At 38.1% G+C, this 27,645-nt stretch overlaps 1 protein-coding gene across 1 annotated transcript in view; it reads left to right on the top strand.

The window, feature by feature from the left end:
- Positions 1 to 27,343, top strand: part of GOLPH3 (golgi phosphoprotein 3) — a 32,717-nt gene extending 5,374 nt beyond the window's left edge. Inside the window, exons 2-4 of the mRNA XM_064437718.1 lie at positions 15,348 to 15,479; positions 22,071 to 22,185; positions 25,390 to 27,343. Of these exons, the coding sequence (XP_064293788.1) occupies positions 15,348 to 15,479; positions 22,071 to 22,185; positions 25,390 to 25,814 (672 nt within the window). The 3' untranslated portion in view covers positions 25,815 to 27,343. The remainder of the gene's footprint in view (positions 1 to 15,347; positions 15,480 to 22,070; positions 22,186 to 25,389) is intronic.
- Positions 27,344 to 27,645: the final 302 nt, after the last annotated feature.

Here is a 27,645-nt window from a genome sequence, read left to right as displayed (position 1 = left end):
TAGCATGGCTAATCTGTAATCTATATTATTGATTTATGGATAACTTTGACTGTAGTGTAGTCCCTTCTTTCATATCCAGCTGTCTGGTATAGGGCAAGACAAAAATATTGTCAAAGCCATTCCAGAGATGCTTCTCAGTTTTTTCAAAGTGCTCCTAAATAACGAAGCTGTAGCTCTAAAGTGCTTTTAAAAAACCAAAGCTGTAACTCTTCTTCCTCTCCCTATAGCAAGCTGTTTTTATTTTAAAATTTCCATGAAGTATATTTAAGAAAGTGTTGCTGTTAATTGCTAGAAGGAAAGTAATCATGGGACCGAAAACTAACATTTTATATTAGAAAAAGTGGTATTATTTCAGGTGTTCTTTGATCCTAAAGTAGTTCCAGTACTGCAGAATTTATGTCAATTAGTTAAGCTACATGTAACGGGCCTTCTTCGCAAGGCTAAATTGATTAAGGTAAGTGTTGCAGACAGTATATTCAAGAATGACTTTCTTACAGAGCAAATGATTACTACAGCACATGTTACCTTCTGTGTTGCATTACTGGGGGAAGGGGAAGCTGGTCTGGAGTAAATGTGTGGCTGGGTTTCCTCTGCATAGACAACATTCTCAATCTGTTTTGTTGTAATGTTTAGTAAAGAAAGAAAAGAATAATAGTGAAATTACCATGTGACACTTTTAACTGTTTTTTTCCTGGCTTGGAAGCAGGTCTTAGATTAAGTTCAGTAATTTATTTTCTTTCTGAAGTAGTCATAAAAGCTTACTGCAGAATGATTTCACATGCACTTTTCAGACATAAAAATTACAAGGTTGCAGATAAAATAGTGCATGACTCTGTTCTTCCTCTAACTGCCTTGTATTTAAGCCTGGATGAGTGGGAGCACAAAGGTTTGTGGTACTATGACTAAGCTGTTAGTCTGAGTGCAAACCAGTGTTATGCATGCCAAGTCTTTCCCATCTCCCCCAGTATACTCTGTACTAAACTACTGCATTTCAGCCTTTTTTCTTTTTTTCCTTTTTGTGATGGAGCGTTAAGATAATAAAATAGTATGCCTTGTAAGCTAGATCTTTATAATTGGAGAGGTGTTACACTTGTAGATCTTTTATTAGTTGTGGATGTTGCAGGATTTATTCATCACACTGGGAAATTAGTCTGTCAGGCTTTTTGCATATCTACCTGTTGCTGCTATTCTTTTAAGCATTTATAAGCTGCTTATTGCTAGACACTTTGTAGTCATCTGCCTTTATGGTTTTGCTAGATAGCATTATGTATTATTTAGTGTCCTTAACTGCTAGGCTAGGTGTCTTTTGAACATGGGCTGTACCAAGAGGTTTCGATTTAGCCAATCATTCTTGTACAGCATGGCACATTGCACTTCCATTTTTGACTTCAGTAGGGACTTCAATTGACTTGTGGTAGAGACTGTCAAATGTGGAAGTGCAAAAGAGAAGCATTCTGTACATATTATGTTGCCATTTCAGTATGTCTTCCACATTGCACAGTGAAGAACGCAGTTATAATGTTTGGTGGCTAGGTTGAGGTAAATGCCAGATGGACATTCGATCTGTGCTAATCACTTAGGAAGTATTAATTGCAACTGCTTTGCCTGTGCTGTATATTTAAATGGGACTTCTGCTTTAGTAGCATCTGCAGTCTGGCGTAGACTTTTAGCTTACTTTTAGTACATCTTCAGTACTAAATGGAAGAACTTGTTCCCTTTTAAAGGGAGAACAGTGCAATGAGTGGAATTTTTTATCTCATAATGAAAATGTTGACATGGCCTTATTGTGAGATAGTCTGTTACTTGAAAATTGTTTGCACCTGGATAAGTGAAACAAGTGAGACCTGTTCTGAAGAGAACAAACTGAAAGGAAACTAGGGGAGGTTTAGACAAAGAGGAATCTCTAACCCTTATGCACACTGTGGGGTTTTTAGTTCTTTTTTTAAAGTACCCAAAACATGACTCTAGAAACCCATCCACATTAATGACCAGATGCAAATCCCTCAAAATGAAACATTGTACAGCTCCCCACTTTGAGAAAACAGTTTTGTACATGGTGTTTTAATTTGTGACTCTTGTAGAAGAAAAGGTAGAAGAGAGGGATAGGTGTTACGTTTGGGGGCAGATACAGGGTATTTATAAGCCTGGAGGAGGGAATTGTAGTTTTAATGTGACCTAATTAGTCAAAGTCAGTGAAACTTCCACGTTATTACGGCTAATAGCCAATATTAGACCTGCTTTGTCTGTATTAAGAGGACATACCAGATTCAGGTTTTTCATACTGATTTTAAGAGAAATATACTGGAGCTGGCTGGGATAATGTTGATTTTCTTCATAGCAGCCAGTATGGTGCTATGTTTTCGATTTTTGACCAAAACAGTGTTGGTAACATCCCTGTTTTATCTGTTGCTGAGCAGCGTTTGCACAGTGTTATGGCTGCCATTATTTCTTGCTCTGTCTGCCTGCCAGTGAGTAGGTTGGGCTGTGCAAGAGGCTGGGAGGGGGGACAGCGCAGGCAGTTGACCCCACTGACCAGAGGGGTATCCCATGCTGTATAGTGTCATGGCCAGCAATAAAAAGGGAGGGGAGGGAGGGGGTGGGCAAATAGGTCATCATTGCTTGGACTGGCTGGGCAGACAGTCCATGGAAGGTGGCTTTGCGAGAGCCATGCAAATATTTGAAGTCATTATCTGCGTGTGTATACACTTAGTCATGCTGAAAGTTAGGCTTCGAAGTTTGTCTTTTCATTCCTAAATGAACAGTCAGACTCTTAAGTGTTGATTTGTTCAGTGGTCTCTTAAGGGTCCAGCAGTGCCTCCTCTTCAATAAAGCTACAGTTTTATATTATCTTCATTTTAGTGAAGAGATGTCTAATATATGTGTGTGTAAGTGCTTGAAAAAGTGGGCAATAGCATTTGGTTTTAGTGCCTGCAGTAGTCAACAGCAGCTGCTGTCTGTTATTTATTCCTAAATGCTTTGGCAGGTTAATCAAACACCTGACAAGTCTCTTGTCAATGATACTGTGCTTTGTAGAAATGTGTGCTTGCTTTCCTAAAGGATTTCTGGTGCCTGGCTGTCAGAACCCTTCAGAGATTTTCCTTGTTAACTTATCTTCTGTTTATAACTATGCTACAATTTATGTTCCAGTAAAGTGGCTAATGATTCCATTTGCATCAAAAGAGGAAATCAAGAAGGCTGCAGTCAGACATCAAAGTCCCCGTATTGTAGTATTCCAACAATAAACACTTCTGCACTCTGGCTTGCTTTTCTTCCTTAAACAGATACTAATTTTCAAAAGTTCTGTAGGTCAGGATGTTTCACTAGATGTTCTGGGTTGAGAAAGTAATGGCTTGCTTGAAAGGTAAGACTTGCAGCTAGGTATAGGTTGGCATAGACCCTTGATCTAGTGTGAAGGGGATGAAGAAGAATCCAATTCATTTTAATTGCAAATGACTTGAAGTTTAGATATTTTCCCTTTGGCACATGAGGAAATCCAAAGTATTCCTCTAGCAGGTGTCTTGAACATTTTGAATATTCACAGATTCTGGGCATGTTGTTTTTATCTTTTATTATTTTTGAGGGGTGACTGGTAAAGGGGATGAATGTCTCCTAAAATTATTTTGTCTTCAGAAATGTATTTTTTCAGTTACGTAGGCGGATAGAACTGTATTTCTTACACTGGATCTGAAATTCCTTTGTACTAATTTAAGAGCTACCTGAAAAATTAATCTATTTTGGTTATTACATATATTACATGTCTATATAATATATACAAAGTAGCCTCCTCTGAATGCATTCTTGTCAGGTGAAGATGAGCCATGTCTTTAATCAAATAAGTTTTAAAACAGATTTGTCTAGAGAAGCAGTAAAAATCAATCTGGCAGACGGTAGATGTGAAAACAGTTCTATAAGAAAAACAGAGTGTTTGTCTCTTTCTAATATTCGAGATAATCATACATTTTATTGAATCTTACTGCTGGCAAAACCAAAAGTAAATTTTGCGTTTCAGGGTTGCGTGTTGTCTTAGAACCTAAACATGAGAAAAATTTTGAGCATGTTCTCAGCTTGCTGTTGTTCTTGTATTCTAGAATTTGGAAGCTTTTCTTCTCTCGTATCTCATAGGTCTACAGAGGAGGGAAGAGATTGAAACTATTTTTGAAGAGTTGTTTAAGCAAGGCCCTAACCCTGAATGCTGTATTTTCAGCTGACTGTCAATAGGCTGGGGTAAAAGCACAAAGGAAGTTTATTTGGGTCTTACCAGAGAATGCTGCCACAGAAGCGGAATTTGGGTTTGTATTTTAATCTGTCTGGTATTGTGGAGTACTGTAGTGTCATGGAGTATAAGGTTTTCTTAGAGGTAATAAATCCATAGCTGTTAAACTTAAAATATCAATATGTGTATTGAATGTATATTAGAAACTAAGGGAGAGTCTCTAGGTCATTAAAGCACATGCATAATTTGACCATGTCAGCTCTTTGAGAACAGCTTCTGTGCTGTGGTTACGCTCATCTTCAGGTAGATTAAATTATAATATCTGCATTGGAAAGAAAAGAACAGATCTTTTGGTCCCCTGAAGGTGAAAATGGATCAATTCTTTATTATAAGATACCTGTAGTGAGAGCAGCCTAATTTTACCTTGAGGGTTTAAATAAATTTGGACATTCCAACCTGCCTTCGATGAATATTGCAGTGAAGATTTTCCTTTTTCTCCTCTTCCATCATTGTTTTCTACTGTTTGCATTTCCCTCCAGCTTCTTATAAGTATGTTTAGTTATGCTGGTAAAAATACTTTAATTGGTTCTCACTGAAATTTAAGGTGCTTTATATGTTTACAGTCTGTCTAAGGATACTTGAATAGCTGACTCAGAGCTGTATAGAAGTCTGTATAAGGACCTAGTTGAGGAGGAACAAATGCGGGCTGGCTGCACAAGGGGGAACTAAGGGCTTCAAATTATCAGAATAAATAGAGAGTTAGTTCTCTTAGTATCAACCAGCTTTTCTATTCGTCACAGAGAACATGGAAAAGTTTGTGGGTTGTGATGGGATTTTATATTATTTTATTATTTTATTATATTTTATATTTAATTTTTTTCACAAGACCTGTTTGTTTATTTTTATGTTGAGAAGCTTCTTGCAACAGTGTGCTGGAAGAAAATACTTCGATAAACTTTAAGTGTGCCTTATTGCTAGTATTAAAATTTCCTGCTCTGAAAAAGGGTGTGGTTGAAGTTTTTAGGTTTGAAAAAGTCAGGTATCAGATTTGTTGGACAAATATTTTTATAAAATATGCTCAATATTAAGTTCAGCATATATAGCATCAATCTTGCTGACTTCCACCACCTTCAAGAGATTCAGAAATTGTGTTAGTTCTTCCTTATAGAATGATGATGTTCCTAAATAAAATACTAACTTTTAAGAGTTTTTCTTATCTAAAGAATCCATAAACTTACATGAGTAACTCGGTTATTGTCAGTTATTGACTTTGATCTTCCTAAGATTTCTGCTTATAGTTACATTATCACAAAGAAGAGATTTACTTACCTGCCACAACAGCAGGCAATTTTCCTTTCTAATCAGCAATTTTACTTTCAGCTAAACAGATAGGAATGGCAGGATCATGTAAAGGTGTTGGAAGCTGACATTCACTTATTCTTTGTCCTCTCCTGTTGCTGTCTCCTGGTATCTCCATTTAATTGTATGACTTTACATGAGTATTCAGGAGGATGTAGTTTTTCTGGTGTAGAATACTGATGACACATGCATTGGGAATTCATAAAATGAAGCCTTTGGGTCAACTGAGGATTGAAATTCCATGCTAAAACAATTTAAAATAAACCGGGTACTTAAATTATAATTTCTATATGCAGATTGCTTATTCGGTATTTTACATCTTTGGATTTGGGAACAGCTTTCAGGGGCTGTGTTGCAGAAGCTCTTCAGGTGTTCCAACTGTTTCCAAAAGTTCGAAGTGCTGTTAGTAATTGTAGTGAGACAATGTAAAGGGAACAGTATATTGATGGTTGTCTTCTTTTGGGGGAATATGAGAATTCTATGCTTCTCAGTCTGCTAGAACTCTTCATTAAAATGAAGATACTTAAAAACAGCATTTGTCATCCACAGGTGTAGCTGTGAAGCAGATTAAAGTCAAAGTTGCTTGCAACAGATTCTTACATTGGTGATAGGGTGCAAGGGTAAGGAAACAGCGATCCTTGACATGAAAACTGGCATAACTATTAACCTGCTGCAGTGCACCTGGACAATGTATGCTGTTACTCCTTTTCCCTCTACCCTCCCCAGCTGTCTTTCTGTAGATCCCAAAATTACTACCTCAGAGGAACTCCTTGACTTTAAAAGAGAGCTCTCTCACAAATGTGATCAAGTCCATTATGAAATACAACTTGCTACAGCCCATATTTTGAGATAAATTGTCTCTGCCTGTCTTTTTGCAGTAGGTTTCAAATGGGTGACAGATCATGATTTTGGCTTATTATGTTCTGTCTGTGCTTTGTGCTGGCTAATAATAGGCTAGTAGGCACCTCTGAAAGAACATGCTATTGCATCAGAGAATCAGAAAAGGATGCTATTGCTGTCTTGTCAGATTTAAAATATATAACTTCAAATTTATGATGATGAGGGTGGTCATTGTTGGGGTCCAAAACAGGAGGTGAAGGTAATGATGAATATAGTGCATGATACATTAAGCATTTCATATTTTCCGAGCAGATTGTACTCATGAGTGTCTTCACTATACAGGTAGCCCAATAATGTATGATATTTTTTTGAGCTCTTTGGGATAAAGACTAAGTGAATAGTTCTAGCTCTAACTATTCAGCTTGTGAAAACTATTCAGGTTTTGAAAGCAGTTTGTCCATTGAGGGGTGGGTTGTCACTGAAGGGGATGTTCTTGCCTTTTGCTGTCTGTACCAACCATGTTCCTTCCCTTTTCTGTACTGTCTCCAAAATTTTTTCACCTGCTCGGTGAATCAGATGAGGAGACTGACCATTAGCTTTCAAACAGACCACTTTCTTGTCTAGCTGACTACACAAATGCTACCGTGGGTTTGGGAGAGAACAGCGATGTGCTTCAGTGGGGTGAAAAGATAGATACTTCTGCAGCAGTTCAGGCTTTGTTGGATGGCATTCTTGGGTTTAGCCCTCAAATGTCTAAAAATGAAGGTATGGGGGAAGATGTACCTTCTACAGTTACATGGTTTTCTGTGAGGCTAAAATGAGATGCTGTGATATTGATTTGAAAGGTCAGTGCAACTGAAATCAATCTCTCGAAGGAAAAAATAATTGGTGTGCAGAAAGCAGTAGTTTGAAAGAGATTGTGCTGGGAAAGTAATGAAACACTGGAATGTCATTTTGTCCTCGGTTTCTTTTCCTGCTTTTTCCCCCCAGTGTTTCTCTCTGCCACTTTAAGTACCTCTGAGAAAAGGTACCTAATTTATGTATATACAAACAAGTATCTTTATCAGTATTGAGATAACTACTCAAAGTGAGCATGCAGGTATATTTTGCCTTCCTGACACATGCTTCATAAACGTTAGAAGTAAGTATGCTTTTTGCTAATTATGCTATGCACCATGAAAATCAGTCCCACACATAAAATTTATATCAGCAGACTCCCCAGTTTGCTTTACTGAATCCTACGAAAGACCTAAACTGCCTTTCAAAGTTTTTTTTTCCCTAAGTTCCACATTCACTTTAGTCCATCTCAGGCTATACATCTGTTATCAACTGTTTCTTCTTATTCTCACCTTAATAGTAGAACTGAACCTTCTGTGTTTTACAGGTCTCCAAACTGTATTTTTATTATGCTGGTATGTAAATTTGGTGAGGGTGACTAATTGCCCTCAAACTTCCCATGATGGCAGCAAGCACAGAATGTTTTCCAGTATGTTTGTCATATGTGATTTCTGAGAACATACCATAAAAACAGTCTGCCACATATTGGAAAGAATAGATGGCAAGGAAGAAACCCTTGTTTGGGAAAGCTAGATGCTTGTTTGTGTATAAACAAAACAATGGTTTTATGTCTGAGAGGTTTTATATTGCTACTACCAAGACAGTATTTGAATGCCATCCATGCAGAAGTAATAAAAATAATAGAAAACTCCAGTAGAATTTGCAAAGTCTTAATTTCTTTTTCAGCATCCGAGTAGAGCTGGTTGAAATTTTTTCCCTGAAATATTCTTCTAATGGAAAATAGGCTACCTGTAAATTCAAAGTTTACTGTTTGCTACAGTGAAAGCTTTCTCCATCCTAGGTTGTGCCTCCTAGCGAGAAACTCCGGAGTTACGGGTTTCATGTCTTTTTGATAGACTGTCTGATGTATTGCCTTGGAGTTAGGACTTCCAGACTCCTCAGGTCCTGTAATTGTTGTTTATCTTGGCTTTCTGTTCCTTTCCAAGTTGGCCAGCTCCCCTTCTGATGGGGGTGGGGGGGTGGGGGTGGGGGCATGGCTGAAAAGTGTTAAAACAATGGGGTTTTTTAGGCTGTCTCAACATGAAGTTTCAGAAGTCACATTCTCTACTAAATTTTGAAGAATCTTTGTCTCTCATAAAAGAATAATTTGGAATCCCCTGAGAAGAGGAATTAATGGTTTTGGGTAGCTCTAGTGAAGTTTCTCTTTCAGATGTTTCCCCTTTGTTTGGTGTATTTCAGTCTGGTTGTGACTGCTTTTAAGTAGAGGGTGCTAGGTGGGGGCTTAAGGAATACTATTATTAAGTCTGAATATAAAATGGACAGGATTTTAGTAGGAAAAGTATGGGCTGGGCAGTGTTACATGCATTATCCCAGAGAGGTTCTGCTGTTGTTTCTTCATAAATATAAATTGAGTCTGAGTTAGGGCCAAAACTTTGACCTAACACTGACCTCTAATACTGAATATGGGTCTGTGTGGATCTGAGATGGGCCTGATGGGCCTGTTGTTGTTAAAATAAACATTATTTTTTTGGTGAGCAGGCTGTTGTAACCCTCAGTTATCTTCACAGACTATTACGTGACTTTATGATGCTTTTTTAAAAGTCTTGCAAAGCTGATTACTTTGCAGACCAGAGCCATGGCAAATGGAAATCTTGAGACTCACTGGATTATGTCAGGGAATGCATTGGCAGCTACAGTCAGTGTTGTGCTGTACAATGTTCTGTAAACAGGTGGCCTTAACCAAGTCAGCTAAACACATCGTATTTTTTTATGGCTATGAATATTAGAACTCTGGAAGCACGTCTTTCCTTTTTCTTTCTTTTGAATCTGAGAGATTTTCACAGATTTTTCACTCTTCCCCACTCTTCTGGTCTATGCCAAGTATAGTGGAACTGCTGCTCTTGTATTCTGAGTTAACTAAAGAATTGGAGAGGGGATGTGTATTTCTGTAGTGGGAAGATATTTTTAGCAACTCTTAGGTGTAAAACAAAATATTCTAAGTAAAAGATCACCTGGTCTTGTGTGAGCCTTTTGTACTCAATTTTGAGGGAAATATTTCTTTTAAACTTAATTCTAATCTGTTAATTTCCCTATCAGTATTTTGAGGTAATGTCTATAAAGTTAAAATGGCACCTGCAATTTAATTGTATTATTTGTACTTGGGATACAGAAAATATGGAGGTTGGCTTGGGTGGGGTCTGTTTGCTTTCAAATAGACCTAACAGGACAATTGCCTGGAAGCTGAGTAGAGCGATACAAGAGGTAACTGACTGCTCCAGGAAGGTTGGCTGGTTTGTGCTTAAGTGAAATGTTTTTGGAGTTTCATGCAAGATCTTAAAGCAATGTCAGTTGTGTAGAAATTGCTAACATACTTGGCATTGATCTTTGCCAAATGTCTTTAGGCAGTCTAGTCAGGATCTGCTAATTCTCATTTTTTTACGTGCTTAGTAAATCATAGTGGCTATTACTGCAGTGCCATTTTGGATCAGAGATGGAGAAAGTCTTCTCTTATCTGTCGTCTTTCCTGAAACATTTTTATGAATAATCTTTGAATTATAAAACCTCTTAAGTAACTTAGGGATTTTAAATATCCAGAAATTTAAATTTTGAGTGCCTTGGAAAATGGAAAATCAGTGTATTCCATAGAAATGTACTTTAGTACTTCTGCAATAGCTCTTCTCTGTTATACTTAGTACTGAGTGCTCCAAAATAATATTTAATTTATATTTATATAAATATTTAAATAGCCACCACATTCAGAATACCAGGATGTCAGAGATAACATGTATGTGTTTCCTCTCATATAGTTTGCCCATCTAGCTATGGCTTTCTTATAGCATAAACAGATGATCCAATTAGGTTTTTCACAGCTGGGGGGATAATGTTTGAGCTGTTCAGTGACATTATTTCTTTGTCTATGCAGGAGTTCTCATGATTTCTAGCAATCCTTACAAATGCTTTCTTTGCAAGTCCTAGGACCCTACTCCATTTTAAGTATAGCTTTGTGATGTTCAACAGTCAGGGGATCTTGGAGGCAAACTGGGAAAGGATGTTGTTAGGGAAGAATGCAAGTTAAAATTTTAACGGACATTGGTAGGATGTTTCCACTCAGGGTGTCTTCCCTGTCCCTTCCTTCCTTGCGGGGTGCGTGTATGAACCCTGCCTTCTGTTGCACTCTGCATGCCAGCATTTGTAGGAGACTGGATCCTAGTTTGTTTACACTGTTTTGTGTGCAGATCTAAGCTGGGGTATTTCTGTGGTAAGTAGGAAGAAGCTCTGAGAGCTTGTGCTTTGCTGAGCAAAGCTAGACCGAGTGTATTGATAAGTTACTGGTTTGCACATCTGCTAATGTAATCATGTGGCTTTGTCCCTCTCTTGGAGCAGAGACAAGAATAAGATGGCTGCTCACCATATACAGTGTAAATTGCTGTCTTGTCTGTACCATCAGTGTGAACAGATCTAAGGAAATCCATGAGGGTCACAGAAATTCAGATTTTTACAAACCTGGAAGTGAAAAGTGTATGTTCTTATATCCCACAGTAAGATGAAGTGGGACAGGGGGCTGCTGTAGGGGAGAGGGTGTCACAGTTTGATGGCAGGGAAGTGCAGCTAAAGAGGTAAGGTAAAAGCAGGGAGTGGAAGATAATATAGGCTGGGTTACACCAAGGCACAGGGCCATTGATAGGAGATGGACTATTTAGTGAGAGTTTCAAATGATTAATGGCTAACTGAACAGGAAGACCTTTGTGAGCTAGAAATTGGGTAAGGAGCATGGGAAGAGGAGAAACCAAATAAATGCTGCAGGGCAAATAAATGGGGCAGGAGGTGGCGGGAGAGAAATAGTCCAATGAACATGGCTGTTGAATAATATTCTTTAAGTAGAAAGAGGATCTTAGTCTTCACTCTGTGCTTTGTCACACTTGGGTGGGAAGTCTAAGCTTTCAAAGTTAATATGGTAAGAAGTTTGTTATAAAATTTATTCTCATTTCCCTTTATGCTTGTCTAGCAAAACTAGTTTTTACCTGAAAATTTCTAGGTCAGCTCTGACAAAAAAATGCTTTTGTGCTATGTTTGTGTCGATAAACATGACAGTTGTAAACATTCTTTTGATCTTTGAATCAATGTAAACTTAAAATTTTGTCTTGTGAGCTATTCATAGATTAAAGTGTTATGTGATTGCTGTCAGTTAAAAATAATTCCATGCCTTGTAAGACTTTGGCTCTGCTTAGCAACTTTAATGAAATAAGTATTTCTTTAGGTTAGGATGTTTATAAATTATAAAAGACTTGTAGGAAGACAGATAAAAATATTTGGTGTTGTATTTGTGAGGAAACTAATGCTGCCTATGAGCATTAAGTAGTGGAATGACTTGCATCCACAAATAGTGGTCTTTGATCTTCAATCTAAGTGTTTTGAGTCTGTTAGGTGTTTGGAATAATAGTGAGAACAGTGTCAAAAGGTCAAACCAAAACCAAATCCCTATCTTGTTCCATAACCTGTAATGAGCAATGGGCAGGCAATGTTACTGAAAAACGCGGTAAAATCAGAAACAACTCTGTAACACCAATTTAGTATTAAAGAGCACGCATTCTTTATTCACAGCACCGGATGCACGGGGGATATCTCCTCCTAACGTGCATACCTTACACACCTGTCTCATATGATTTATACGTCAAAAATTCACATTCATACATATTCATTATTGTCCTTTCTACTGATTGGTACAAATTTGCTCGTTCCATATGTAAATTACTGCACAGGCTCAGTTGTCTTCTTCCATTGTTCCCTTTTGAGTAGGTAGTGTTACTTGGGTCGGTGGTCTGTACTTGGCTCTTAATCTTGGCAGTCCTGTCCAGTTTTCTCAGTACACTACACGAAACCACATTTTGTCATCCTTTCCTGACAGAAGCACATTGTCTATTGTTTAGTTCACATTAATGATTACCTAGGGACTAAAATACAGATCAAAGAATACACTGATTGGTATACTCCATGTCCCCAGACTTAACGTCCAGTTGGATGGGGCTGTACAAGGAGTATAGCAACATCCATGGTTGGTTAATTCTATTGCTCTGGTTACAGCGATATTCAGAGAATGGGTGTGCCCAGAATGGTGGCGACTCCTCCAGTGTACACAGACTTCAACTGAGCAGGAGCTTCCTAGGCCATGTCTGGCTTACAGATACATTGCTCTCTGTCAAATTTCGCTATCAATCTCCTTTGAATTTCACTAGTTTTTAAAGGATTAAAAAAAACTTTTGCCTTCCAGTAAAAACAGTTGAATAGAAACATAGAAAAGACGTTGGCCTTTGATTTTTTTTTTCCTGACCCGTCCTTTTAGTTCTTGTCTGTGGAAAAAGAAAGAAATGTTTCCTATGCAAATAGTACATTACTCTACATCGCTATTCTCCCTCTCTGTATATTATCTCTACCCCTTTCACTCCTTTCCGTTACTGTATATAGCCTGTTTAATAGGCAGTAGTTCTACAATGCTGAGCATTGTTGTTTTGCTTTTGTGCACCTTTTTCTAGTGTCCAGAAGCTGTTTGCAAAGTTGAAGACAAATGTCTCCTTCTACTCCTTTTCATTTACACCAGGAACTTTGTGTTAAAGGATGATTTAGACTGTTGTGTGCTAAATTGACCTTCTGTGAAGGTTCCTTCAGTTTTCTGAGGTCTCTGCAGTAAGTGCCAAAACCAATCAGTCCATCTGCCTCAACTATCTGGAAGGATCAGTTTAATGGATTGAAAAATATTCATGATGACACTGACTGTTCTAAAACATCCTCTTCCTGTATTAATAGCAGTATAATCTCTCTATTGAAAAATGATGTTCCTTCTTTAGTGGATCACCTGCAAACCCTGATCTGGGGAAGGGGAAAAAGGTGGCAACACCTTACACATTATCATGACTGTGATCTAACCCACTAGAGCAAGCAGTTCCATTTATGAAGAATACAATCTTTTGAGTTGCCTTGCAGGATCACTTAATTAAAAACTGTTGGTTTTGCAGTCTGCTTCCTTGGAGGTTTTCAAGACTTGTCTGTGTAGAACTCCGATCAACTTGATCTGACTTCATAGCTGAACCTGCTTTCAGCAGGAGATTGGTCTCCCTAGACTAATCTCCTGTGGTCCCTTCCAAGCTGAATTATATTACGATCCTATATTTTTCTGCAGCCCGCAGCCTGTGGCCATGTGTGTTGAATAACTGCTGGAGCAGAGGAGTTTGCATTTGGTAATTGCTGCTGGTAGTGATGTAGTTAATGTCACTTCATTGAAAAATACTCACTTTAAATTCAGTTTTCATTATTAAAGGGGAAAAATTGTTTAGTAGTGTAACAATTTTTGTGAATAGAAAGAAGTGTATATTTATTGTGCTACAGCTGTAAGTTTGTGTAATATATTTTTAGTTTGCATATGTGTTGTCTGATTCCAAAAATTTTTATGTAAACAGGCTATTTGATTGGAAATAGTAGAATGTAGGAGTCATCTCTCTTCCCCTCTCCGTCCCCCTAGTCAAGCAAATGCTGCACCTTATCTTGCATGGTTTTGGCAAAGAAATACTTGTCTGGTGCCAGCCAGAATCTTAATTCACAGAATGGTTGACTTATGAGAGCAGCTGATACTGGCAAAGTATCAGCTCTGAATAGAAGGTTGATTACATAACTTCTCAAATCCCTTTCCAGTCTTACATTTATGGCCTTTTAAATAAACATCTGTGATGTATTTGAGAAATTACTTTCTAGAGATTCAGAGCTTTTGTAGACTTTTCAGAAGTATAGATCATCTATATAATACAGGTCTTGAAAATAGCTAAGTGCTGAATGGAAGCAAATATTATCATGTTCCTGGAAATCTGTATTTAATGGCCTCTGTTAGTTAGGGGCTGGTTTGTAAATTCAATGGACTTCAGATGTATGCATTTTATATCTCTGTACATTGGCAGATTTTATTTGTGAATAGAATAAAATGGAATTGCTCTTGATTTAAGGTAGTCTTTGTTACTGGTTAATACAAACTTTATGCAAGGGAGTGGTCTCATCTCTTTTCCTTTCTCTTGGTTCCAGCATTTTTCTCTGAAGTATCCCAATGTGGTGTGGTTCATAAAATGAATGTGGCTTGCAATTTTGTAGTCCATATAAGAACAATATGTATTGAGATCTAAAAATCATAGAATCATTAAGGTTGGAAGAGACCTCTAGGATCATGAAGTCCAACTGTCAACCCAACACTACCATGTCTCCTAAACCATGCCCTGAAGTGCCATGTCTACACATCTTTTTGATACCTCCAGGGATGGCGACTCTACTACCTTTCTGGACAGACTGTTCCAATGTCTGACCAAAATATGTTTTCAAAGAATTTAGATGATAAAGTAGTAGCTATTTGCTTTGGTTTACTATATTCAAGCTGAAAAATCTTTTGTGAGTTGTGCTGATTGCCATATTTGTTTCCAATATATTCCATATTTTACTTAATATTGATTTTCAGGTGGTTATTACTTCATCAGTGCCATACTGTTTATGGTTGTAAAATCATGTTACTATTTCTCAGGAAACTCAGATAAGCCTGTGTAATGTCGATAATGCCAAATACTTCATGTCTTAAATATGTAGTTTCTTTTGACTGCATATATAAACTACCCTGTATGTCTCACAGTTCTTTACCTTGCTGTTTTGTTTTGTATCACTTTCCTGATGTTTATGCGCTCTTTGAAGAGCAGGGAAACATAAATGTCAAAACTAATAGGGGATGAGTCTGTTTTTTTCATGTTTTTGGTACAGGGATAGTAGTTGACTAGTGATGTGACTTCAAAAGTGCATGAAGGCAGGAGAACTGCTTAGAGAACGCAGTAAGCCCCTTTTTCTGTTTACTTTCCGGTGAAGATGGAGATATCTTACTGCCTTTCATTCTTCACAGGGTTACACATCATTCTGGAATGATTGCATCTCCTCAGGATTGCGTGGCTGTATGTTGATCGAATTGGCATTGCGAGGGCGTCTTCAGCTAGAGGCTTGTGGAATGAGGCGCAAAAGTCTATTAACAAGAAAGGTAAGTGGAGGCAAATGGTCACATTTACTTTTCTGTCTGCTCCAGGCAATACAGTAGCTATAAATTACAGCTCGTTGCAAGAAAAATTTTTTTTTCTTTACACAGGAATAGGCATCCTCAGTAGTGACTTAAGTTAGATGCATGAATTGAAAGTTTTTGTATTGCAAGCTGAAGTGCCTTGGAAAATCTTCTGTGCTAGTTCTCTACTCCATTTTGTTCTCTTGACGTGTTCCTGCTGCTGGGAACCTTGCACAGTTGGTGGTGGCTCTGGCCAGGGTGCAGAGGCAGCAGTTACTGCTGAGAGCCGGTAGCACCAGTTGTGGTCTGCTGAAGGAACTGACTTTTGCAGTGTTGGTGAGCTGTGGGCTGGAGCTGAAAGGAATGGCTAACTGACAGCCTGCCAGATGTATCCTGCAAGCCACCAGTTTAATTCTGGTGTACAGTGCTACAGTTTGTGCTTGCAATGCATGGGAAGGAAATGATCCTTGTACCTTGGGCCCCTGAGAACACAGAATTGTATCTAATTTAAGCATGTGACTGGTGTGTTAAATTTGTTGTACTTACTGACCTTCAAGATGGGCAAATTTTTAAGGTCCTTTATTGATTTAGGCTGAACGTTTGAAGCCGTAATTTATTACTTTTGCCACTGGATTCTTCCTTCGTACAAAATGTGCAAAGTCACACTGTTTGAAGAATTTTTACTTCATCAGCATTAGAAGATACTTGTAAAATAAGCTTATTGAAAACATGGTCAAATATTGTCTGTCCACCACAAATAAATTCTCTTTTATGGCACATTTCCCTGTCAATATTATCTTTTGCTAGATTTTTTTTAAAGGAAAGCTTACAAATTCCCCAACCTTCTCCCAGTTTCCTCCTCTTCTGAAGAATGGAACCTCTGTTCAGACAAACAGTTAGTACTTCTTCTAGTTTCATTTGAGCATACTCAGCATTGATTAGTTTTCACAATTTTTTTTTTCTCCAAAGCTTTTGGCTCCTTAGGCATTCAGGAATGTTCTTTAGCAGTTCTTTTCATTCTGTGCAAACCTTGTCAGCTCTCTCTACCTGAAATTTTAACTATGAGGATGTTTTTTAGGAAAATGAGAAAATAACCTATACATATCTTCAGTAAAGACTACAGCAAAATTATTGTTGTTTTTTGTGGTGGGTTTTTTATTGTCTGGTTGGGGTTTCTTTGGGGTTTTTGTTAAATTATGTGGTTTTGGGGGTGGACAGGTGTTTTGTTTCTTCTTCCCACCCGCTTGTTTAAGGAGATCTAAAAGCTACCCAACATTAAAGGTTTTGTTTCTTCTGCTGTTGTAAGGCAATCAAGATTTCTTTTTGCAGGCAGGAGGGCTCTGTGAAAAAGGCTTTAATTTAAAATTCAGATGAAGATTAGTTTCTGCTTAAGTAGTTTCTTGCAAATAAAATCCCTAACTGCTGATATACATGAGGTTTCTTCTCCCCCTGTACCACCTGTCTCAGTTTAGAAATCATTAGAATTAGAATTTAGAAATCATTAGAAATTATTTGTGTTGCTTTGTACCGTATTTGAAGTTTTGTATTAACACCAAATTTCAGTCTTGTGTCTACGTTGGCTAGATTTAAGTGTCTGAATTCTACTAAGTGTCCTCCTTGTCCTGCTTTTGCAGGCTTTCCTCCCCTTGCCCTCAGCTTTTGCTGTGAATCAAATACTGCGCTTAGTGAGTGGAATGAGCTGTCTAGATGCATCCAAGGTTGTGACTCGGTGGCAATACCATTTTATATAGCTTCTGCCTCTCAGGCTAGCCCTTTTCCTCCTCACCCCAGGGCCATCCTCAGACTTTGTGGGATGGTAAAACCTTAAAACTCAAAGCTTTTACTTGTGAATCAAAGCCCTATATCTTCAAGGCATGGTCTGAAGGGAGGAATTTAGGCTTCAGTCACTTCAGCCTGTGTTGCAGCTGAGAAGGGTAGTCCTGTCTTTGTGAAGAGGCTTACTGGAGCTTCTCGAGTTGTTACTAGCATTTTTGCAACAGTGTCTGGTAACCCCATCTGGCTGAAAATGGAATCACTTCTTTGAGCAGTTTAGTTTTTACTTGAATCAATTTCTTGATCTTGTCATCAGATAGGGCACAAGTGAAACTACTGGCACAAGCAATAAGATGAGAACAAGAAGAGGGTAGAACTAGTTCTTTGGGCAGTAATATGGATTTATAACTAGCTAACTGTGGCCTTAGTCATACAGCTGACTTAAAAGATTGCTAGCTACAATGATTTCCACTTCAAGCAATAAATCAGGTGGATCTTTGCTGATAATTTCTTGCAGCTTCTAAGACAGGCTTCAGAACAGATCAAGATGCATTAAATCCATGTTTGAATGACACAGACAAATGAGACTGAGAAGTTGGCAGGCAAGGACTTGATGGACATTAGTAAAACTGCAAGTCAATATGACGTATTTTATGTTGCAGCATCCTCATAAGTTTGGCTTAAGAGTATGTAATCTTTGCATCACTTGAGTTCGATCCACTGGTATCAATTTTAGAAACACAGTTGAATGTTGAGGTTATATATAAATGAAGTAACTCCTAAGACTAGTGGTTATTGAAGATGGACAATGGTACTCAGTGCTGCCTTACAGCCTCTGAAAGTAAATCAAATCATTAGAGTTCTTAAAAAGAAGACAAATCCCATCAGATTCTTGGTGGATGAACTTCAGTACTTTATAGCTGACAATTCTGAGTGAGTTATGCACGAGTGTTTTTTATTAAAAGAAAATAATGAAGTTTACTTAAAAATCAACACAAGAAGTGCTTAATGTTTAGCATTGAGCAATTGCAGAGCTGCATTGTGGAAAATGCAAACTAAATCTGTATAATTGACATTTCCTCAGCAGTTGGAAACTAGGCAAATCTAGTACCTGATAAATCACTGAAAAATTGGAATAAAGAAAGACTTTTTTGCAAGAGGCTAAAGACCATAATCTCCGAAGAACCAGGATCTCAGCTTCTCTACCTTAGCTCTTCTGTTAGAAAAAAAATTCACCTTGTGGATGCTTAATCTTTTGTGATGTTTCAATTCACAAGATCCCCAACCCACTCAATTTTCTACTTCTCTGTGCTGTTATGACTGTGAAGAGAGTTAGCCAAGAAGCATTCATCAATAAATCCTTCAAGAAAGAGAAGATGTGTGAGGATGGAGAGGTGGCTGGGCTTCTGCTGTTGCCTGTCTCCATGTGCTGGGAAGGGGAGGGGAAGAGAAGTACCATGGAAGTGGTATTTCTCAAACAAATACTTTAGTTTGAGGGGAAGGATAATCAGAAGAATCTCTGCAGAGAATTTTCAGTGTAACAGGAAAGTGGGAAGAAACAGTGCTGTACACCTGGCTGCAGAGAACAGTAAACTTGGAAACAAAACTGCTGTACATTGTGGCTTTGCAAGAGCTTATGGGGTCATGACAGAGTTGAATGGGGGAGTCTGTGCTCCTTACAACTCTTTCCCTTCAATGCCTGTAGGTTTAGGCTCATACTGTCATGGTGAATTATATTCAAGCTCACTTGATAAACGCCTCTGCAGTGGTAGAAGAAAGTATCTTGATCCCAAATAAGCAAGGAAAGCTGTTTTCTAACCCTAACAAAAAAAACCCAACCATACATATATCCTAGACTTAATAGCATTTTTTTATCTCTTCAGTGAGGTTTGCTTTGTTTGGTTTTTTTTTAGTAATAATAAAACATGTCAGAAAGATGACTTCACATCTTACCTGTTCAAGTGAGATGGTGAGTAGCAGGTTACCAGCTGCAGCAGGCTGGAGCAATCTGATGTAACTAAGATTACTGTGAAACTAATTATATGGGACACTGTCATGGTTCAGCCCCAGTCAGCAGCCAAGCACCACGCAGCCGTTCGCTCGCTCCCCCCTGGTGGGACAGGGGAGAGAATCAGGAGAGTAAAAGTGAGGAAACTCATGGTTTGACATAAAGACAGTTTAACAGGTAAAGCAGAAACTACACGCGGAACCAAAGCAAAACAAGGAATTCATTCACTCCCTCCCACAGGCAGGCAGGTGCTCAGCCATCTCCAGGACAGCGGGGCTCCATCACGTGTAACAGTTACTTGGGAAGACAAACGCCATCACTCCGAACGTCCCCCCTTCCTTCTCTTCCCCCAGCTTTATATACTGAGCATGACATCGTATGGAATGGAATATCCCTTTGGTCAGCTGGGGTCAGCTGTCCCGGCTGTGCCCCCTCCCAGCTCCTTGTGCACCCGGCAGAGCACGGGGAGCTGAAAAAGTCCTTGACCAGTGTAAGCGCTACTTAGCAACAACTAAAACATCTCTACGTTATATCCACTTTTTCCAACACAAATCCAAAACGTAGTCTCATACTAGCTACTATGAAGAAATGTAACTCTATCCCAGCTGAAACCAGGACAGACACTTCAAAGAAACTAAAATACTGCTGGAATGTCAGTTTTAAAATGATGGGTGTTTTGGGCCTAATTATTAAAGGAATATCTGAAAGGTGGCTATTAATAGCTGCAATCCAGGAGCTTAGAAACCTAACTTGAAGTATGCTCCTGTATAATTAAACAACAACAATTGCCAAAAAATCAGAATCTTGATACAAAACTGGAGGATATGTATTACCATTATATGTGCTTAATAGAGGTTTTGAGTAATGCTGTGGTGAAAGCTTGTAAATCAAAGATAAATATGCATTGTTGTGTGTTTAGTTTCAAATAGGAATTGTCTGGATTAAAATGTAGTGTTTTTTATTAAAATGAAATATCCAAGGTTCATGGTTGGAGTGATCTCCAGCTCCTAAAAGTGGAGACCTAGACAATATATCAGGACACCATTTAATTTTGATGCAGTAACAGACAATGAGGTTTTTCTGGTCCCTCTGTGGCAGATGTTTAGTCTTATTCTCCACTGAATGGAACTCAGCAGCCCCCTGGGTGGTTAATTCACCTGCTGAAGTTTTTTACAGTATATCCTGCATATTTCCAGAATAATCTGGTATCTTTTTTTCCCCAAAGTAGGCACCCTAAACTAATCTTTGATACCCTCTTTGTAAAAATATCTTACATGCTTTCTTTTTAGATCTAAAGAAACTTTGTTCTTTTTAGCCTGGCATTGTGGACTCGTTCGTTCTTGCTGATTTTACTAAAAATCTATTTTCTTTGCTTTATACAGACTATCTAAATTGGAAATAGTATTCCAGCTATGACCTGCTAGGTATTCATAAAGATCTTTCCATCAATTTTCCTTTTCATTTCATCTCATTGACTTTGTATGCATCTCTAGTTTGGAACCATCTTGCCAGTATTGAAACTGTGTTACCATTGCAACTCATTTCAGTGCCATCTACAGACCCTATGAATGTGTGTTGTACTCCCCTATTGTTTGTAGTAATGATTATTAGAACTATGGAACAGTACTAAACTTGGGATGTATTTCAATAGGACACTTAAAGCTTTTCCAGGACACCTTTCTGACTACTGTGAAGCTTTACAAAAAACAAGAGCTTTCACTTCTTCTGTTGTGTATGTGATATTGTGTTGATGCGTTAGTCTTTCTCAGTTGCCTGTTGTGTTTTTACCTGATGCTTATAAAGTGCTAACCTGTAAAACTACTTAAATTGCCAGTTTTAGTCATTTTCATAAATACCTTTGAAACTGTAGTAATTCTTCATTTCCTAAAGACGGATAGATTTTGTTGTTACTTTGTTTTTATTCAAACATTGACTTGAGCTAGTTTAATCTGTGTGTTGGCATTTGGTGCTCTTGTTTTTCTAACCAGAAAAAATGTATTTTTACATAGTTTATATAACTGCTTACCCTGGTAAACAAAGAGTTACTCAAATTGTTAACATTTTATTATGTTACTGTGAATGATTTTTTGTTCTCCTGTGCTCTCTTGAGGGAAGAGCTTGAATTATTTTAGAAGTTATTAAATAACAAATGATACCGTATTGAATATTGCATGTTAAGGGGTTTATTAGTACATACATATTTTGCCTAATACGTGTGGTTTACCTGTTAGTGAATGGAATGTAGTGTTGCTGGTCAATGTGTTCTTCAAAGCTGTAAAACTTCCAGATGTTGTCTTTAACCTGTTTTTATCTGTGAATATATGGAAGAAAACCAGTTTTCCTGCTTTTTCAGTTTGTAATTGATTTCTCAGTTTTACATGGCCTAATCGTTTAACTGCAGTAGTTTGAATAAATTGATTTGAAGCAGAAAAATATACTGCCATCAGAGAGTAATTTAACACTGCAGTATACTTTGTTTTGTGGAGAAAGCAAAGGACATGGCCAGGTTAGTGGATTACCTTCCTTAAAAAATTAGGTATCAAGCATGTTGTTAATACTATGGTTTTAGTCAAGATAACCTAAGACTTAATATAGTTTTGTAATTAAAATCCTAGATAGTTTGGTTTTTCAACAACTAGGTATTTTTTTAAAGTTGCATATTCTTAGACATGGTTCCTTAATTTTTTAAAATTTCCTTGGTTTTGATAACAGGTAGATTTTTCCAGTTTTCATTGGTGGATGTTTATGGTATATTAAGACAAAATACTTGACTGCATTTTATTCTATCCTAGGTGATTTGCAAGTCAGATGCTCCTACAGGGGATGTTCTGCTTGATGAAGCTCTGAAACACATAAAAGAGACCCAGCCTCCTGAAACAGTACAAAATTGGATTGAACTGCTTAGTGGTAAGCCTTGGTCATAATGTATTTGCTTTTTTCCCAATAAAGCTAATTATCTGGCATCACTAGAGATTATACTGTAAAGTTTGGGGGGAGAAAGTATGCAAAAAAGTTAATTAGTTTGTCCTCTAGGGTAGTCTCTTGTTGATTGTAGCCTTTAATCAAAATAAGTAACTGTTGCTTGACTTAAACTTGGTGCAGAAAGGATCTATATGGAAGTGTCAGAGGACTTCTCAGCTCTGTGGAAGAGGTGCCTTCCAGTGACTCTAAAGTACATCAGGGCTGCTCCTTGGAGACATAACTGCTTTCCTCTGTAATTTGAAATGAGGGTTACTGGAATTCTGGAGTACAGGTCCCTGGATTCGGTCTTTTGATAAAGAAAGATAAGGAGCTTACCCTTCAGATGTAAAAATTGAGTATGATTTGGCCATTAATCATAAAGAAACAATAAAGAGTCAGGAGTTCTTTTTCTCCCATTAACTGGAGAACTGTAATAAATATTTTCAAGTCTTAGATATTTCTCATTGTTCCAAACCATGTCTTCAAGATCAGTATTTTGACACAGCTCTTCCTGTAAAGCTAGCAAGTTGCAAAAAAAATCAATTAGATTTCATCTTTACAATTACAGTTAAGGTTTTTGTGTGCCTCACCAACAGTTGTATCCTCAGGATGCATAAATTAAACTGAAATTAACAGTGACCAACTTCTAACATGTAGTGCTTTTATTGCTTTGTTGGCTTGGTTTTTTTCTGTAGTCAGAATTCATCACCAGGGTTTGTCTGTTTTTACAAAACACATAAAATGCAACTTCCTTGGAGTAGGTCAGATTTGTATTTCAGTTGTGCAAACAGTCCAGGACAAAAAACCCACTGTTTTGTCAACAGCCTGACTCTGGGAGGTAGGGGGTAATGAGACTTGAAGCTGTGTATCTAAATCTGTTACTTGTAACAACTAAGAGTTTCAAAAATGAGCAAAAAATCTCTGCACCTTTCTCTGCCTTGTTTTAATTATGTTCTTCCTGTTTGTCCTGTACAGCTTAAACAGCCTTCCTTGCACATCAGTTGATACTCATGTCCATGCCATCCCCCCCTCTTGCTCCTTGACTATCAGGCAGAGTGGGGAGAGAGGAGGGAGGGCAAAGTAGTCCTTGTCATAGGGGACATGGCTGCTACATAGCCTTGCAGTTTGGCTCTTGCTCAGCTCTCCTTCACTTCTACAGCTTGCAAAAACAATTAAATTTTCTTGTTCCAAATACATAATTTGTGCTGACATTTCATCTTCTCTGCCAGTGCAGAGCAGACGTTAGTATGGATTCAAAAAAAAGTCAACTAACGAACGAACAATGTTGTAGGTTTTCTTTGAGCTAAGCTAAGGTTTTCCTGGCCCTCTTGAACTTTGGCCCTGGGAAGACAGTTATCAGTGCTGTGGCTAAGACTTGGATCAATCATTTTTAAAGTATGGTTATTAATTACTAGTTCTTGGATGGCATTAGGGTTTTTTGCTTTTTCCATGGTTTAGAGGACTGCCCTTTGAACTAAAGCGTTTTGGTGTTTTGTTTGGGGTTCCTTAAACTCTTTTAGAATTTTGCTTTAGGGTCTGATCCTGGAAACATAGCTACTCCATCAGTAATTATTAGTGATAAGAATGCTGCTTGAAGTTACAATACAGATGAGTTCAAAACCATCATGCAAATATTTATATGGATTTGTAAGGTGATGGTTGCCAGGTCGATGCTGTTTATAAGATAGCCTCTAAGGGAAGCAAGTGCAGGAGATACAGAAATTTGGATCAAAATGTCAGGTCTCCCTGTAGATGTACCAAACATTTGTCTGTGTTTGGACAAGTGTCTGTGTAATTGAGGAGATTGGTCACAAGGTGTCACCACAGTACTGATTTTTATTACTGTATAGCCATGTCCACCTAACAAATGTAGAAAAATCTAGGAAATAGCCTTTGCCCTGTGAAATGCTGTAAGGAAACTACTTTTGTGTGTGTGCTAGTTTCATTCATGGTAAAGCTGGGGACTCACATTCATTGAGGTGGGACTCGTGTAGTTGAGGCCTGTGTGGGTTCTCTGCCTTTCACTATACAGTTGGTGTCACCTTATTTACTTAACTTGGCTGTTACTTGGATACAGTGTATGTCACCCCCATCTGTTGTTGTTATTTTTCTTATTATTATTATTACTATTGTATGCTAATCAATGTGTTTTTAAAAAGCTTTCTGATACAGAAACAAATGGATACAGAAGTCCTCGTAGCATTTATAGAAAACCCCCATCTGTGTAAGAAATACTTAATGCTGTTTCTTCCCTCGCCTATTAAAATGCACAGGCTCTTTTCTGTCAGGAGGGGGTTTTAACACTTGCAATAGGTGGACCAGGCCTAAATTTTTTAGCTTGTTAAGTAAACTTCTAAGCAAAGGTAGATTTCTCAGTGCTTACAATTTTAACTCTGTCGGTAGCTATTGATGCTGATTTTGTGCTTTTTGGATTCTGTCCTCTGTGCGCACACAGTCATGTGCTCTGAAGTGCCAGATTGTCTTGTCTGAGGAAAAAGTATTAGAAATAATTTTTATAGAAACATTAAAGCCCCTGCCCAACATGTGCTCCTGTGTACACACACACCCCCCCAGTCACACAGTGCGTGGTCACTGTTTCACCCCGTGGGGGCAGGAAAGGAGAGAAGAATGAAAACCTGAAGAAATAAAGAAATGTGCAGGGTAGGTGTGCATTAGCTTGCCTCTGTGGCAAAAAGAAAGGCAATGACTCCTCTTCTAGTCTCTGAAATGGTAAAAGGCTAGAAGCAGACAAATGCACAAGAATGGAATAGATGTTTATTTTTATTAGAAGTAAATTCTTTTTTCATGGTGGTTTGCATTTTGGGATTTTTTTTTTAGTACAAGTCTGCTTATTTGTTATATCCTTAATCAAGACATGGCTGAGCTAGCATTTCGCCCAAAGTTTATAAATATACACTGAAGGGCCTCCAAGGAGGACCTCATGGTCTCTGTCTCTATGTCTATATCTGGGTAGGTCAGAGATCAGAGAAGTGCTGACATTAGCACAGTATCTTAGTGTAATAGTCAGCTGTATGAATTTGACAGCTCATTTTGCACCGGGGGTGGGGGTGGGGGGTGGGGCGGAAATCACTGTAATAGTACTAGCTTAAACTTTGCCTGATTCTGGGTTTTTTGCTTGGTTTTTTTTAGGTGAAACATGGAACCCATTGAAGTTGCACTACCAACTACGAAATGTCCGTGAACGGTTAGCTAAAAATCTAGTGGAAAAAGGTGTACTGACAACAGAGAAACAGAACTTCCTTCTTTTTGACATGACTACGCACCCTCTCACCAACAATAATATCAAACAGCGCCTCATCAAGAAGGTTCAAGAAGCAGTCCTTGACAAATGGGTGAATGACCCCCACCGCATGGACAAGCGCTTGCTGGCACTCGTTTATTTAGCCCATGCTTCAGATGTTCTGGAGAACGCTTTTGCCCCTCTTTTGGATGAGCAGTATGATTTAGCCACAAAGAGAGTGCGACAGCTTCTGGATCTAGACCCTGAGGTTGAATGTATGAAAGCCAACACGAATGAGGTTCTGTGGGCTGTTGTAGCAGCTTTCACAAAATAACTGTGTTCAGACTGAAGTGTTCTCTCTTCTTTCATGTAAACCAGTTTTCTCTTCTATTGACTATTCATGTTTTCTGTAATTTGTACCTTCTCACATGATGAATTGGCTCTTGTTTAATGGGAACTATAAGTGGCGTATTTCCCTCCTCTGTGTATCTGTGTACAGGATTCTGCTGGTACAAGAGACCTGCCTGTTTAAAAACAACAGAAAAATGTTCTACTGCCATATTGGCATTCCATTTCCTATTCAGTTTGAGTTATCTGAAACACTTTGTTTAATCTATTTTTCATCTTACTGTTATTGATGTGGTTTAATACAGAAAGCACCTCAAGGAGGAAAAGTGCATGCAGTTGGACCGCTAGTCTCAGCTGACAGATGTGTGCATGCATCAATACTTCCGTAGTACAATTCATAACAGATTTAAAAGGGCCTTTTTAAATCACCAAAGCTCCATGTTGAAGGGTCTGTCAGGACATTTTATACACAGATGTTTTCTCAGCGCTATCTAACAAAATTATTTTAAAAGCAGAAATGCCATTAAGCAGCTTTGTCAATAGTTCCTGTAAAATGCCCTGTAAGTTTTACTTTTCATACAAGTCTCTGTGTACTTATATTTTCATTAGAATGATAGCTGAGTCATAAGGCTAGTATAGAATGGTCCAATTGTTTCATAAACCAGTTTTGGGATGGGATACATTCCATATATTGTATGTATAGTTCAAATTGTATATTAACAACTGCCCCATCTTAGTATTTTGCAAGATCTACGTAGGTGTACACCTGGTGCCCCTTATATTTGCTGTCAGCCCTTGCCATTTGATGGAAAGAAAGGCCTCCTGTAAAGAACGTGTATGTGAAAGTTGTTTGTTTCCAGTGTCTACAGAGTGTGCCATCCAGGTATTCTCAGTCTATGCATTGCCTTTGATAATTAGTCTATGGAAAGAGACCGCTTTCTGTCATTGATTGTACTTCTCCCCCCCGCTTCCTGTATGGAGGAGGCTCATGACAATACAATTCTTGAGTGCAGTTTTCAGTTTTGTACACAAACTAATGTTTGTCTCTTAAACATCATAATCTACACTTTAAAAACAAAAATTCAGTCCTAGCAGGTGTTGCATGTAAATGATTAGCAAGTAATAACTACAGTTCAGATGATTAAGATTTCTGTAATGGGACACTCTGCTATATTTTTATTTCTTTATATAAAATTATGCAGATTAGCACTCTACTGCAAAAAAAACTTCGGGTTTTAAAAATTTGTTGCCTCTTTGCCACTGCTTGTTATCTCCCGTTGGTTTCACGGTGTAAATATGCATTGAAAAAATTAAGTATTGATTTTTTTTCTCCTCATAACAATGCAGATTAATAGTGGGGCTTACAGGTGTTTAGAAACTTTTTTGTTAATATTCAGAGCAAGAATACTAGATGGTGTATAACTGTAGAGTTGAAATTTAAGGGATCCCTTAATCTGTATACTAGCTTTTTACCTACAGTAAATAAACTATGATCTTGAAAGTGCCTGAAACAGAGCAAGCATGTCATTTTTATTTTTTGTTGCTAATTAGGTTTTATTGCTTAACTGAAAGCTTTAGTTAATATCCTTCTTATTAGAAAGGGAGAGTTTAAGTAGATCAAACTGACGTAAACAGTGGTGTTGCTCAGATCTGCAGGATTCATGGCTGAGACAGGTTGAGTTAGCTTGTGAGCATGTAGCTGTGCTTGCTGTGAGTAGACCTCTTCTATCTTGGGCACAACTCTGCAGCCTCATCTGTGACTGGATTTCCAATTTCACACTCCATTTTCAATCATTCAGATGCTTAAGTAGTTGCCT

The sequence above is a fragment of the Phalacrocorax carbo genome, chromosome Z (assembly GCF_963921805.1).
Source record: "Phalacrocorax carbo chromosome Z, bPhaCar2.1, whole genome shotgun sequence".
In the NCBI taxonomy this organism is placed as follows: Eukaryota; Metazoa; Chordata; class Aves; order Suliformes; family Phalacrocoracidae; genus Phalacrocorax; species Phalacrocorax carbo.
Note: the sequence above shows the minus strand (reverse complement) of the source record. Positions and strands in the feature narration are given on the sequence as shown.